General features: G+C 36.8%; 1 protein-coding gene across 2 annotated transcripts in view; it reads left to right on the top strand.

Annotated features, from left to right (window-relative positions):
* The first annotated feature begins 312 nt into the window (after positions 1-312).
* The window catches only part of SLCO1B3 (solute carrier organic anion transporter family member 1B3), a 47074-nt gene continuing 31223 nt past the window's right edge, over positions 313-16163 (top strand). Inside the window, exons 1-4 of one of the 2 annotated variants that reach the window (XM_066354770.1) lie at positions 313-455; positions 4773-4921; positions 8904-9045; positions 11606-11738. In XM_066354770.1, coding sequence (XP_066210867.1) covers positions 4835-4921; positions 8904-9045; positions 11606-11738 — 362 coding nt within the window. In that variant the 5' untranslated portion in view covers positions 313-455; positions 4773-4834. Of the gene's footprint in view, positions 456-4772; positions 4922-8903; positions 9046-11605; positions 11739-16163 lie in introns of those variants that run through there. The other variant, XM_066354778.1, reaches the window with a different exon arrangement.

The following is a 16163-nucleotide window of genomic DNA, read 5'->3' as shown; positions in this document are numbered from 1 at the left end:
GCTGCCCCCAAGTATCAACTACAAAGGGTGTCTTTTGTCTTTTGAATGCTAAAGTAAACTGTAGATATTTTAAAAAATGTCTTGAATTATTTTCTATTTGGAAGAGTTTTAAGTACCTTAATCTGTTGTATTAGTATACTTAAATTTTAAAAAATCTAGGCAACCAACTGAATTACCTAAACAAATAGGAGTTGTTCTCAAAAAAAAGCTTAATAATTAAACTTACAGAAAAATAGCTTATAAATTCTGGCAAATATAATATTTAAAATGCAGAAGTCTGGAACAGACTCTTAAAATAATGAGTTAATTTTTTTCTATTTGCCTAGGACAATGACCTGATGGTTAATCATCATTGTACTGATAAAAAAGAAAAGCCAACTCGCTATTTAAAAACAGACTTTAACAACAGTTAAAGGGATGGACTTTTTGCTGCTGCTGTAGGATTCTAAGTCCAGGTAAGAACCTTTGAGATTTTCTAATTTCAACTTTTTTCTATGTGGAAAAATTTCACAAATTTCAAAGACAAAATATTTTGTTGACATGATAAATATTATACCCTTTATTTCTCTGACTTCTACACACACTGTCCTAGGCCCTTAAAACCTATTAAATATCCCTTTTAGAAATAGATGAGACTGTGGTTTATGTACTCCTAAACATAAAATGGAAAATTTAGACGTTCATAATTTAAAGTTTGAAAACCTGTTCCCTTTACTTTCTAGACAGCTGGAAATTCAAGTCAGAAAAATGGACCTCTGGTTACCTTCCCAAAATATGTTACAAGGCATTTTTTTTCACTAGCTACACAGAATTATTAGACATACACTTCATTTCTTTGATCCTATGTTAACAGTATAATGTGGAGTGAAGAGTTAGTTGAGAATCATCAAGTTATGGGAAGTGTCTCAAAGTCACTTATCCACTTCTTGTTTCCTTTTTCAACTCAAGGTTAACTCAAGGTGAAGAAAAAGAAAGAGATTTTCTAGATAATTATATCTCTGATTAAAAGAAAGAACATAATTTCTCAGCACAGTTCCTGTTACAAACTAAGAAGTTAATAGATGTTGGTTCCCTTCTCCCATTCAGAAAGGTGGTTACCCTAATAGGGTAATTGTTATTGTAAAAGTAAGGTGGAGGACAGGAGACACCCCCTCATAGAAGGCTAAATTAGCTCATCCTGTTTCCCATTTCTCCTCCTCAGTTCCACAGGTACCTGGTAGAAAGTGGGCCACATGCTTGCACAGATTTTCTGTTCTCCCTCCAATAGTGCAGGCTTTACACAGATAAACAAGGCTGGTGATATTCTGTCCTCTGCTTCAGTCCATGAAACTAGACAGTGCTGGGCTGTTCTGTTCAGGGAAAAGTTGCAATGTGATATCTAAATGCTGGTGGTCCTGCCTTACAAATATAGTGTGTACTCAAAATTCACTTATATACCATTTGTTTGAAATTTGTTTGAATCTCTGAGAATATATATATCTGTCCAAAGAAAACTATGTTAAATGTCTCCAAGTCAGGCCTAAAATACCATGTTGAAGTGGAAAGTGTGGGATTTAGGGTCAAGCCTATATCGATACTCCAACTTTCTAACTGCTTTGTAGTTACTTAATACAATTTAATCTTTCTAAGAAATGAAGGAAAAGGTGTCTGCATTTCCACGTCTTTCTCAATAGTTTTTCCCAGTACCTAGGAGAGAAGTATGGAATAGTGATCTGTCTGGAAAAGTTGTGGAAATACAAAAAGATTAATGACTGTGATACAGGTATATTCTCCAGGGGAGCAGCAGGGTGAGAGAGGTTATTTCAATTGGGAGTAACCGGGAAAATATCTAAGAGAAGTAAGTTGGGGCAGAATTGCTACCAAGAGATGAAAAAGAACATGAGAGTTTTTTCCTAGGGACAGTAGCTCTATATTACTGAAGGTGCCTGTGGGTGGTATATTTGGCAAATAGACTAAAAACAAGGGTTGGGTTAAGTTTGTGAAGAATCTCAAATAAGAAGCATGAATTTTATCATTTGTGGTATAAGAGTCCTCTGAGAGATTTTGAGGACATGTATGATAAACATAGGATATTAAAAAGTGGGGGACAAGATAGTCATAAGTTAATCAATTGCAGGGAGCCAGGCTAAGAAGGGTGAGATAATCGTCTTTAAGAACATTTGTGCAGTAGCCAAAAAACAACATAAAAAGCTAAAGTTAAAGGGTGACTATCCCCTTTGCAAACCATTTGTAGAGATTGGCAATGATAGGATTAAGCGGACAGGAAATTTAGCAAAAGGCTGTTTATAACTTTGGGACCATCAAACCACTGACTTCCTCCTCACCTCACTCCTCTCAGTAACTACACAGGCACAGGCATGTATGGAGCACATACAAAAAGTAGGATAATAACAGATTCACTTAGATCAGTGGTTTTCAATCTTTTTCACTCATGGCACACAGAAACTAATTACTGTAATTCTTCAGCACCCCAAAAATATGTTATACTTTTGCCAATCTGACAAAAAAAATAGGTATCATTTTGATTCATTCACACAGGATGGCTATTGTTGTGCTGGCTGTTGTCATTTTTTTAAATTTAACAATCTAAAAGAAAAGAGGTCAGTGCCCCTGACTAAATAGTCAGGTATTGCATATTTTAAAAATTCTTATGGCACACAGGTTGAAAATGACTAATTTAGATGTACAAAGGTGTGAGTTGCTGCTGTCATGCCTGTGTTATATGTATGTACTCACATATACTAAATAATATTTTTAGATAGTTATTTCTGTGTTTGCACATTCTTCAATAAATACACATTATATATATTTATGGTCTTTAATATTCATAATTTAGGATATCAGTAAATCTTTATTGAGTAAATGAATAAATAATATATACAGTTGATCCTCATTATTTGTGGAATTTGGGTTTGCAAACTTGCTTACTCACTAAAAAATATTTGTAACCTCAAAATCAATACTGCACAGAGTGACAACAAACTTGAGTTGTCCATCACACTTGTCCCCAGTTGAGGTCAAACAAGGTGTGGCTCCACATTCTGGTCAGGTAACCATTTTGTAGTCTATTTAGTGTCTAGGTTTTGTGCTTTCTTATGGTGATTCTATGTTAAAACAGCTCACAGGCATAGTGCTGTCCAGTGTTCCAGGTGCAAGAAGGCTGTGAGGTACCTGATGAAAAAATGTTACATAAGCTTCTCTCAGACATGAGCCCTAGGGTGCTATTGGCCACAGAGTCTACATTAATCGGTCAACAATGTAAATTAAATAAGGTGTCTTTAAGCAGAAAGACATATAAAACAAGGTTATATATTGATCAGTTGATGAAAATGTTGTGACACAGGATCCTTGCCCTATCTTTCCTTTAGGAGCAACGTTCAATACTTGCCAATTCAATGATTGTAGCAACTTTTATAATATAACCTCAAATAATGAGAATTAACTATACATAGAATATATTTTAAATATATTGTATAATAATGTCCTATTGATAATCATATATTATGCTTATGTGTGTTTCTATATATTAATATAATAGTTATTTTAGATACATAAATGTGTATGATGCACATATATATAAACAGGGATGCTTTTTCTAAACCTCAGTGAAGAACCCACTAATCTGATGAAAAAGAGCAAATCTAAGAAGGAAATTTTTAATATAGTGGGTTAATAACTCAAAATTATAATTCCTCTTGCACTTTAACTTCAAAGCTCCTATAGAAATGTATCCTACAGCTATGATCACATATAAATAAAATGACATATTTTAAAAAGTTTTCTAATATGAAATCATTAGACACAACCTAAATATTTATTGATGTGAAATTATCTAAATATATCACAGATAATGCAATACCCTGTAACCATAAATTACATATACAAAGCAAAATAAAAAAGTAGAAAGCAGTGTTAATGGCATGCTGTCATTGTGTTAAAAAAAAAAAAGAGAATATTATGTATTTAACTTAAAAAATGCATATTATATTTATGGGTAAGATTCACTAAAAGCTGACAATATTAGTCCTCAAAAAGAAAAACTAGATACTGAGGGCACATGGATTAGAGGAAAATCTTTAATAATAAGGCTTTTTGATCTTTTGTACTTTCAACTTCATGTACATATTTTCTCTTCAAAAATAATTTAACAAAATTAAAATAAATTAGGATCATGATGGTGGTAATCTCAAATATGGCCAGAGTCTGACTGAGAGATATTTAGAGTGCACCGTGAACTTTTTAACAAATCCTAACTTTACCAGGTTTCAAGTCTAGTTCTAGAGGTACGTCCTCCATGAAACCTTCTTAGGCCACTCTGATTACAACTTATTACTATACATTATTTTTCTACTCATTTTGACTTTCTGTTATGTACAAGGCACTGCTCAGCACTTTGTAAAGCCATAAAGATAAACACACATTTGCCTTCCTAAATCTTAAGCAGATATATAAAAAAAAAGTTTTAAATTGTATTTGTGTTAAAAAATTTCTGTTCATGTACTCTAGTGAGTGATTCTATATTATTATTTGTTGTTTAGATTTTATTTTGATTAATTTATCTTTTGAACTAATTTATAATCTCCTGAAAGCTAGGACTCTCTGTGTTTTGTTTGCATGTCAAACATTTACCTGGCCCAGTACTCAGCACACGGTTGGACCTTAATGAATATTAGTGGATTTATAGATTGATTGAGGTTGACCAAGTGGGTTTTCTGATTTCTGAATTGTATATTGTTAAAGTGAAATAAGTTACACTTTTTCTCCCTGAATAGGTCATCATTTTGAACAGAACATCTGCAACAATTGAAAACAGTCACATAATATCTGCAGTGCAATGATGGACCCAAATCAACATTTAACTAAGACGGCAGAGGCACAACCATCAAAGAAAAGAAAAAGTAGATGCTGCAGTGGATTCAAGGTAGAATTAGTTTCATATTTTCAAACTAAATAAGGGAAGGGGAGTTTTCTTTCTTTAAAGAAAAGGCAACCAGTTTTTTTTTTAAAAAAGATCACTTTATTTCAAATTAGAATTTTCAACTGAAGCATATGTTGAAATATTAACAGAGTGACCCATATCTTGATCTAAAAGTAATAAATCTGAAAAAGATATATTTTTGGCGATATTTCTGATGACTAGGAGTTTACTAATAGTAAATATTACAAGTAATTTGATATCTTCTCTTTGGTTCTTGATAGACCAAAAAATATTTGTAAATGTGATTAAGATAAAAGAAGTTTTTGTATAATAAATACTATTAAAAATAGTCTTAGAATTGACCTATAAATAGAGATTGAGCAGTTTTATGAAAGAATTGTTTTGTAGTCTTAACCTATTTAAAATTTTTTTAGAAACAACAATTTTTCTTTTAATTACTTAAATATTTTCTGATGGAAAAGAGATCTCCAAAACAATCAAAAGACTTGGCCCAAAGATCTAGCTGTTGACAGGAAGACCACTTTATTTGTCCATATGCAAGTTAGTAAAAGTAGTAAACCTTTCCCTGGCTTTTGTCACAAAACTGTGAGACACTAAATGATATAAATTATATTAGGGAGTTTCATAGACATGAAAGAGTACTCCTTGAATACAGTGTTGAAGATACCAAGACTCAGGGATATTGAAAATTTGCCTTAAGTTATCTGTAAATCAAAAACCCTTGAACTCAAGTCAAATTCTTTAAACCACCTTAGAGAAGCCCTAAGAAAATAAAGACATCATGACTGACTTTTACTCATATTTTAGGAGTTTTTCTCAATCAAATTTGTTGTCTTCTCTAGATGAATAAAAAGACCACATGAAATAATTCTTTCAATTGTAATAATGTTACCTAAGGTCCCTTTTAACCTTGTACAGGGAACATGAATTCTGTTTGTTTTTAGAGACTACTTGCAAAGTCTGTTATGATGAAATATTTGAATAATATTTAAGCAGAATGTCAGTATTGGTTAATTCAGTATTGGTTCATGCAGTTGTGTTACATTTTATTGTCTGGGGATAATATGGTGTGCTGGGTTATTTCTGCTTTCAAACATTGAGGGTTCCAGTGATTTGATTGGCCCATGCAGAGCAAGGCGAAAACAAGTGGCTGAAGCAGATACATAGAGTGATCCCATGTAGCATATCTGGAGAAAAGTTAGCATGTTAGCAGTGCGTATAAAGTTTGCTCATAGCAGGCCAAAAATAAACATCAGAGAAGCAATAATAATAACTAAGATTTTTGAAACACTTACTCTATGCCAGACACTATTCTAGAGCTTTACTTCTATTTATTCGCTTCTATTTTCTTCTTAAATTTCTACCACAACTTCTTACCACAATTCTGTCAGCCAGATGCTATTTTTTCCCTTTTACAGATAAAAAAGAAAAGAAAAAAAATACTTAGATAGAGAGAGGGCAACTGATTCCTCAAGGTTCCCAAATTCCATGATTGTAGTACCTTCAGGATGTTCAGGTAACCAGGAATTAATATATAGATTATTCAATGATTGCCCTCATTCTACACTGGTGATCAGTCAAGTATTTCTCACAGGCACAGCCATGTTACTACTGAAATGCAGATACAGACTCATCAGGCTGAAATGCATATAGGTACAAATAGATAATGGATACTTTTAAATAACACCAATAGTGTTTGCTTCTTTATTACCCCTTTCCTTCAATTTTTGAACCCAACCAACTAAATTATAGAGACCCTGCCAGTAGATCTTTCATCTTTATTCTTGCCATTTCTGCACTGAAGAGGTCCATCATTTCTTGTATCTCTATGTTGTAATGAATACTCTTTAACAACGGCAAGAATAATGCATCATCAATCATCAGAAAACATAAATAATAGGGTAAAAGTAAAAGTTCTCCTTTTCTGCCTTCATTCTCACTCCCTATCCAGATATAAGCAGAATAATCATTCCCTATTAACCAACAGTTTCTATATTCCATTTCTATATTCCACAGTTTTCCTCTGGCTCAATTTTCTCCAAGCATATTCGCCTTTTTGCTACTTCTCAAAAATGCCAAGTATGCTTCTGAGTTGGAAAAGGTTATACTTGTTGTTTCCCTTCCTGAAATTTTCTACTTCCAGATATCTTGCTCCTTCATCTCATTCAAATCTTTGTCTACATTACTTCATGCCTGACCACCCCATGTAAAAGAGCATTTCCTATTCATGACTCTTTAACCAAATTGATCTTTTTTTTTTTTTTTTGTATTTTTCTGAAGCTGGAAACGGGGAGAGACAGTCAGACAGACTCCCGCATGCGCCCGACCGGGATCCACCCGGCACGCCCACCAGGGGCGACGCTCTGCCCACCAGGGGGCGATGCTCTGCCCCTCCGGGGTGTCGCTCTGTTGCGACCAGAGCCACTCCAGCGCCTGGGGCAGAGGCCAAGGAGCCATCCCCAGCGCCCGGGCTATCTTTGCTCCAATGGAGCCTTGGCTGCGGGAGGGGAAGAGAGAGAGAGGAAGAGGGGGGGGTGGAGAAGCAAATGGGCGCTTCTCCTATGTGCCCTGGCTGGGAATCGAACCCTAGTCCCCCACATGCCAGGCCAACGCTCTACCGCTGAGGCAACTGGCCAGGGCCAAATTGATTTTTATAGCATTTATCACCACTGCCCTTAATGGCTTAAACACAAATTTATTATTATTCTGTTATAATCTGAAGTTGAAGAGTGTTAAATGGATCTCACTGGTCTAAAATCAAGGAGTTGGCAGGACTGGTTCCTTTGGAATCTTTAGGAGACAATCTATTTCCTTGCCTTTTTCAACTTTTGGAGGCTGTCTGAAGTTCATGACTCAGCACTCTTCCATATTCAACTGGTCAGTCAAATGTTTCTCACATTGTATCATATTACTAATACTATACTTCTGCCTCCCACTTACATATTTAAAGAACTCTTGTGATTACATTTGGTCAACAAGAATAATCCAGGATAACCTCTTTAAAGGCATATCTCTGCCATTTTACCTAATATATTTGTAGGTAGGCAGGATAATGGCCCTAATCTCTAAAACATCTGTGAATGTATGTATATTTGCTTATAAAATTGTTTACTCATATAAAAGTGGTTTGGCCTGACCAGGCGATGGCGCTTTGAATAGAGTGTTGGACTGGAATGCTGAGGACTCAGGTTCGAGACCACGAGGTTGTGGGCTTGAGCGCAGGCTCATCTGGTTTGAGCAAAGTTCATGAGCTTGGACCCAAGGTCACTGGCTTGAGCAAGGGGTTACTCGGTCTGCTGAAGGCCTGCGGTCAAGGCACATATGAGAAAGCAATCAATGAACTAAGGTGTTGCAACGAAAAACTGATGATTGGCCTGACCTGTGGTGGCACAGTGGATAAAGCGTTGACCTGGAATGCTGAGGTTGTCGGTTCAAAACCCTGGGCTTGCCGGTCAAGGCACATATGGGAGTTGAAGCTTCCTGCTCCTCCCCCCTTCTCTCTCTCTCTCTCTCTCTCTCTTCTAAAATGAATAAATAAATAAAAATAATTAAAAAAAAAAAAAGAAAAACTGATGATTGATGCGCTTCTCATCTCTCTCCGTTCCTGTCTGTCTGTCCCTATCTATCCCTCTCTCTGACTCTCTTTCTCTGTCTCTGTAAAAAAAAAAAAAAGAAAAAAAAAAGTGGTTTGTACACTTTTAGTGCTATATATAATCTTATTTCATGAATATACCATAATTTATTTTTCCATCTATGGGCATTTAGATTGTTTTTAGGACTTTATATTATACATAATCTTGGTATGCATATCTCCTGATATACCAAAAGTTTGTTTCTTTTTTTGCAAAGGAAAGATAGATAAAATGTTTTCAAGTAAAGAATAAAAGCTATTTTAATTCTATGAACATATCTACATGTAGTTCTGTGAGCAATCATTCTTTCTTTTCCTTCTGCTTTTTCTTAGATGTTCTTTGCAGCCCTGGCATACAGCTATATTTGTAAGGCAATGGGTGGAGCCATTATGAAAAGTTCCATCACCCAAATAGAAAGGAGATTTGAGATACCATCTTCTATTGCTGGCTTAATTGATGGAAGCTTTGAAGTCGGTAATTTTTATTTTTTTCTGATTATTACTTAGTAACCAGACTTGCAGAAGTAAAAACTGTTCATACATGTTGCATATCACTGGTATTCAACCAGGGATAAATTTGCCCCCAGAGACAATTTGTGAATATCTAAAGACAGTTTTGTTTGTCATAACTGAGAGGAAGAGGTTGCTAACGGCATCTAGTAGTAGAGGTCAGGGATGCTGCTAACTAACCATTCTACAACGCCCAGGACAACCCCCAGAACAGTGAATTATCTATCCCAAAATGTTAATAGTGCAGAGGTTGAAAACCCTGATATACACAATCTCATTACTTGCAAATAAATACTTTTCAGGGCTTTATCTTCCCTCGCTCAAGATTCTCTAATACAAAGAAAGAAAAAAAGAAAAAGGTTGTAAAGAGGATTAGGATTCTGATAATTCAAGGAGAAAAGACTAGCTTTAGAGCAGCCTTTGTTATGTTTCTACTGTTTAACTGAGTATAAAATTGGGATTAAAAGTCTTTTTTTTTAGAACATTGAATGTTATGCTTTGTTGCTTTCATTTTGATTTTGATTTCTCCCATTATACTGGGGTTTTATATAATTATTGAACATTATTTTCCCTTTTTTATATAAATTGGTAGCTCATTATCTCTGCCCATTTTTCCTTTTGTTTTTCACTGTTTAATAATTAAAAGGACTCAGAAATTATGTCTGTTGTATAGATTACAAATATTTTCTACAAACAGTTGTTTATCTTACAACTTTATTTAAAATATATTTAGATATTTAGTATTTAAAAATAATTGTGTAATGGAAGACTCATCTATTCTTTTGTTATGAATTTTGCCTTTTCATGATTGAGAGGATCTTATATGCTAAATATAATATCCTTCCATTTTTAACTTCCCTGGTTTAATTAAACCATCTAGGATTTTAATATTATTCTATTATTAGCTTTTAATTCCCATTTATTGTATGTTTCTTTGTATTGAGAAGTTGATTCTTAATATTTTTGTTACAACTTGTAGCTATTTAACAGCAAACATTTGGATATGGTTATAAATTCTACTGATTTCTTTGCTTATCATGGTTCTTGACTCTTATGATTTCTGATCTCATGTTTAGTTTTTCTGAAGATTATTTTCATGTAGTTATTATTTTCAGAAATAATTGAACACATGACATATTCTGAGCTCTTGCTTTTAGAAAATGTATTTATTTTATTATCACATTTAATTTGTCTAAGTATGTAATTAAAAGTACAAAATCTTTTTTACTCAGAACATTTTAAAACATTTATCTTCTATTTTATAACACCTAATGTTGTATATAAAAATTATTACCAGTCTCCTTGTCATGCACCAATATGTATCTCCTCTTTATCCCTGAATTTCAGAAATTTTGCCAACATATGTCCAGGATTATCATTTTTACATCATTGGTGGTAGAGAAATGTAGAAATTTTTATCTGTTGTCTTGGGACTTCTCTAGCTCAGGGAATTTATTTTATATTTTTATATTTCTTTCATCCCCTCTATTTTCTTCTGAAACATATATAATGTGAATAGTAAATTTTCTGGCTATTTTTTTCTTTAAGCTTTTCTTTAAAAAATTCTACCTTTTTTTATGTTTTGGCAATATTTTTTGGTGCCATCTCTCACCTAATATCGGGACCCAAAGTGTACATTTTTATAATATTTTTAATTTATAATACTTTATTATTTTATTATTTTTAATGTACCAGTTCTTATTTTATGGATACCCATGTACCTCTAGAAATACTAACTAAATTTTTTTCAGTGTTTCTCCTCTCCTCAATTTCCTTATTTAACTCTTTCTTCATAAATTACTTTATCTGCCAGCTCATTTTGGTGCTTTTATTTCATTCTGTTTTATTCTTAGTTGTTGTCTGTTATTATACAGTAGCTCCAGGTGGATCAGAATTCGTTGTGACTCCCTCCACATGGAATGCTCTTTTTTACACTTTGTAATGTACATAATTTACACTCAACATTAAATCTCAAGTGACACTTCCTCCAAGAAACTTTTGTGAAACCCTTAATTAATTGAAACTCCCTTTCTGTGGCCCAATAGCACCTCTGCCTATATGTATATTTTTGTCACTGGTACCCCGAGGACAGATACCATTGTTCATTCTTTTTCTTTTTCTGTATCCTAACACCATGGCAGGTACTTAATTGGAATTTAAAGAATGCTAGGGTGAATGAATAAATGCATGAATGAATACCTTGAATCAGAATGATTTTCTCCATTTCAATACAATTCAGTTAACTCTAAATTCTTCAATAAAATTTTACTTTATTAATATTGCCAGGTAAGTCAAGTGCTTTCTTTTGTATCTGAAACCTTATACTTACTAACATAAAACTTTACAGTGAATGGTATAATGTAAGTGAATTTCATCTTTGCAATTAAATTGCATGGTCTTTGAGGGAAGGTACCATGTCCTATGCTCTATTTGTATTCATTCTGGGCCTTCCAGTCTACTTATCACAGAACTGGACTCAATGTTTGCTATAGTGAATCATATAAAATAATTTTATCTTTTTCTAGGAAATTTGCTTGTAATTGTATTTGTGAGTTACTTTGGATCCAAACTACACAGACCAAAGTTAATTGGAATTGGTTGCCTCATTATGGGCACTGGAAGTATTTTGACTGCTTTACCACATTTCTTCATGGGCTAGTAAGTGTTAAATAGCTCTGTGCCATTCATTATCATTCACTTGTAAATTAATGATAGAATTTTATTTTTCTTTTTAAATAAGTAGTCACATTTTGAGAAGAATATCCATTAAGTATGTATAGAAACAAAGTTTATTTTTATCTAATAATTAACTTATTGCTGTATGTACCCTTGCTTTCACTAAATTTGAATACAAATAACATCAAATAAGGTATACAGTTTCATCAGAAAAAATAAGATCTCTATGACTTTTTAGTATAACATATATATCTCACATCTTTGCCTACAATATTTTATATATTCAGGCCTGACCTGTGGTGGCGCAGTGGATAAAGTGTCGACCTGGAAATGCTGAGGTCGCCGGTTTGAAACCCTGGGCTTGCCTGGTCAAGGCACATATGGGAGTTGATGCTTCCAGCTCCTCCCCTCCTTCTCTCTCTCTGTCTCTCTCTCTCCTCTCTAAAATGAATAAATAAAATAAAAATAAAAAAAAAACTTTATATATTCAATAAGCTTCACCACTGAGCTTACTGCGGTTAAGTGTTCTCCCACTAGTATATCCACTGGGAATGTTCCTCCAAAGCTGACCGTGTAGTTAAGATTCAAGTCTGATGCTAATGACAGAAAACCTAAAATAAGAATGGTTTAAGTAAGATAAGAGCTTATTTTTCACATTAAAAGATAATGTAGCTGTCCCAGGGATAGTGTTACTGCTTCTTTTTATCATATTGCTCTGCCTTGCATGGCCTTGAAGTTACAGTCTAAACCATGGCAACATTGTTCCAGGCAGCAGGACAGAGGAAGAGAAAAACAAGAAGAAACAGTGCACACAGCCTGGGGCTTAGACAATATTTTCAAAGGCATAACACTTCTACTGACTTCACATTGGCCAGAACTTGATTACATTTCACATCCAGATTCAAAGACTTGGGGAAGAAAATAGATTTTATTCCAGGCTGCCATAATACTCATTAAAAATCCTGCCTTCCATTATAATGGAAGAGAAGACTGGATATTGAAAGACAGTGAGCAGTTTCTGCTGAAGGCATTAATTACCTACTCATTGCAAAAGCCAACTGGCATGCCTTCGGTCACCATGTTAATTCCTCCACACCACCTCCCATATTTGACCTTCATAAGTATTTTCTTCTTCCTGGTACTTCTCCTTCTGATTTACATTGGATTGTTACTGGAACAACCTGAGATTTGTGTTGACTGGTGCCCTTTCAAGACAATTTCATGAGAGACAGGAGCTGAGTAGATATAAGAGCATCTTTCATTCAAATTGCAGCAACTTGAGAAAGCAGGGGACTCCTGTCTGAAAGTACTGCCTTAACATTCTCCTGGTACTAGAGATTTTTATAGTGTTCAGGGGCTGTTAGTAATGGCGTGTGTGTGTTGGGGGTGGGATCTATGCAATTAGTCATATAACAATGTTCAGGAGGCGGAGGTTCAGTTGCAGGAGCATCTCCCTTGCACGTTCTTCTGATGTAACACAGGTCTAATCGGCATAGTCCTATCTGGTGTCCTTGGTAAGTCTTCAAGGCAGCAGGAGCAGGTGTCTCTCAGGAACAGCCAGGACCTGGTACCTCTGTGACCATATGTTTCTCAATCGTCTATGAAAAGACTCTTTGTTTTCTTAGGATGCAAAGTAAAGATTTAAGATTGGTGAACTAAGTTTCTAATTAATTTTTAAGCCTTAACTTTTCACAGTAAATCCTGTGTCTAGGTTTTTACAAACAACTATTGTGATTTAAATTCCCCTATTGTAAGCTTACCTCCCTCCCCAATGTAAGCTTACCTCCCTCCTCTGACACTCCTGAAAAGGTAAACTTTTCACTTCATTTCAAAGTAAAGACTGTAAGGTATTTTTCCCCTCCGAGGAAGAAGGAAGGGGCCGGAGCCAGGAAGTGTGGAATAATAAAAGGCTTTATTGAGTACAGAGTGCTTCTCACCTGATGAGATTCTCTGGTCCTGGGGACAGAGGCCAGGGAAGTTTCATGGGGTGATCTGTGTGGGAGATATTTAAAGGGTCTCTAGGGTGGTCAAGTTGATATGATGTGATGAAATCTCACTGGCTGACAGATGGTCACTCTTTTCCGAAGGGACTCCCGGAAAGTTTCTTTTGGCGCACACGGATGTGGGCGGTTCTAGCCAAGTTCCCAAGTCTGGTGTCTCACGTGACCATGCCCCATTGCCCACTACCCTACATTCCAACCTTTTGTGTTAATTAGGGGTGCCGCTTATTCATCTGGCTACTTCCTATTGATTAGGGGCGTTGTGGAGAGAAGGAGATCGGTAGGTGGTGGCTTTGAGGGGAGTCAGGAGGAACATCTATCTGTTTGGCCGCGAGTTGAGAAACTTCACAGATGCGGTTCTGTAAGAATTTTAAAAATGGGAGCAAATATGAGTTATACGCTGATAATTAGAAGAAGATAGGGGCAGCCCAGGTAAGAATGGGTGGCTGCCACTAGGAGTTAAGCGGGTTGTAGGAGGAGAGATTTTTGCTTGTTTTTTCTCGCAGATGGTTGAGGAGATTAAAGCTTCTTTTATCAGGCCAGTCTTACTGAAAGCATTGCTCCCTGCTTCAGCTCACTCTGGCAGCAGGTTCCTGGTGGGAGAGACAGGAGCAATAGGAGAGTCTGCTCTTCCTCAGGATTGTAGGAAGGTTTCAAGGAAGAGAAGAGAAACATGAGAGGAGTGGGGGGGGGGGGGCTCCCAGGGTGAGGTTTTGAGCCGTCGCATTGGCCCGAGCATTTCCCAAGGCCACCAGGTTTTGAGAGGTTTGATGGCCCCCACAATGTACCACTGCCACCTCAGTGGGAAGCTGTAATGCCTGCAAAAGTTTAGAAATGAGGGTAGCATTGATTATGGGGGAGCCCTTGGTAGTGAGAAAGCCCCTTTCCTTTCAGAGGGCAGAGTGGCTGTGGGTGATAAGAAAAGCATATTTAGAGTCAGTATATATAGTTACATGTTTTCCCTGGGCCAGAGTGAGTGCCTGCGTGAGGGCAATCAGCTCTGCTTTCTGGGAGGTGGTGCCCTTTGGCAGCTGTTGAGCTTCTAGGGTGGAGGAGGTGGTGACCACCGTGTAAGCCACTCATTGTCATCCGTTGAGTCCCTGTAAAGAACTCCCATCTACAAAGAGTATTAGATCTGGATCTTTTAAAGGAGAATCTGATAATCCATCTCGAGATCTGTTGAGGAAATCTATTAGTTCCGTACAGGAGTGGGTGGGTTCTGGAAGTGTCATTGGAGCTGGCAGTAGAGTGGCTGGGTTGAGTCAGGGAGAGGGTAAAAGAGTGACTGAAGGGTTTTCAATGAACAGGAGGTGAAATTCTTGTAGGTGGGAAGGACTTAACAGAGAAAGAGATTTGTGTGAAAGGAGGTCGGTGAGCCTGTGGGAGGAGAAGACAGTGATGGGTTGAGAGTGAGCTTAGTAGCCTCCTTGGTGAGTTCAGCTGCCATGCCCAATGCCCAGAGGCAGGGCTGCCAGCCTTTGACAGTGGTGTCTAATTGTTTTGAGAGGTATGCCACTGGGGGGTATGTGGGCCCCACAGGTTGAGTTAGCATGCCAACAGCGTTACCGTGCTTTTCATCAGTGAAAAGGTGGAAGGGGCATCTGGGGTCAGGTAAAGCAAGAGGGGGAGAAGAGATGAGGGTGTCTCAAAGGGTAGAGAAAATCCTTTTGATGGTGTTGGGGGATGTGAGAGGTCCCATAGGAGTCTCTTTTGCAGCCTCATAGAGGGGTTTGGCTAAGAGAGAAAAATTGAGAATCCAGTGTCTAAAGAAGCCTATTAAACCGAGGAAAGAAAGAATCTGATCAGCAGTGGTAGGTGGTTGGAGACTGCAGAGGGTCTGAGTTCGATCTAGGGTGAGACCTCGGGTGGTGGGAGTCAAGGAAATGATGCCCAGATAGACTACAGACTGAGAGTGAAGTTGAGCCTTAGGAGGGGAGACACAATATCCCTTCATGGCAAGGAAGTTAAGATGGGTGGCAGGGAAGGGATTCTTTAAGTGGATGTGTACAGGTGGGTGGTGGGTTGCTACCACAGGGGTTGAGGTGTCCCAGACTTGAGGGTCAACAATATTTGGTGGAATAGGGGGTGTGATCATGTTAGGGTGATCTGTTGTAGTGGGAGAGCCTTTAGTCAGGACTGGTAGCAGTACGTGGGAAGATGCTGTCAGCTGGATAGTGGCTCCAAGACTGTGTAGAATGTCTTGACCCAGGCACGAGACATAACTAAGAACAAGTGCAAAAAGGGGATTCTGTCTAAACTGCATGTTGGGGGTGGCATACAAAGGGGAAAAACTGCATGGCCGGGGTGGCATGCAAAGAGGGGTCCCATCCACTCCCAAACCGAGACCTGTGAGAGAACTAGAGGACCAGAGTGTGATGGCAAAACAGAGAAGGTAGCTCCTGTGTCC

The sequence above is a fragment of the Saccopteryx leptura genome, chromosome 1, assembly GCF_036850995.1.
Source record: "Saccopteryx leptura isolate mSacLep1 chromosome 1, mSacLep1_pri_phased_curated, whole genome shotgun sequence".
NCBI classification, from domain to species: Eukaryota; Metazoa; Chordata; class Mammalia; order Chiroptera; family Emballonuridae; genus Saccopteryx; species Saccopteryx leptura.
This window is presented reverse-complemented; position numbering and strand designations above follow the sequence as displayed.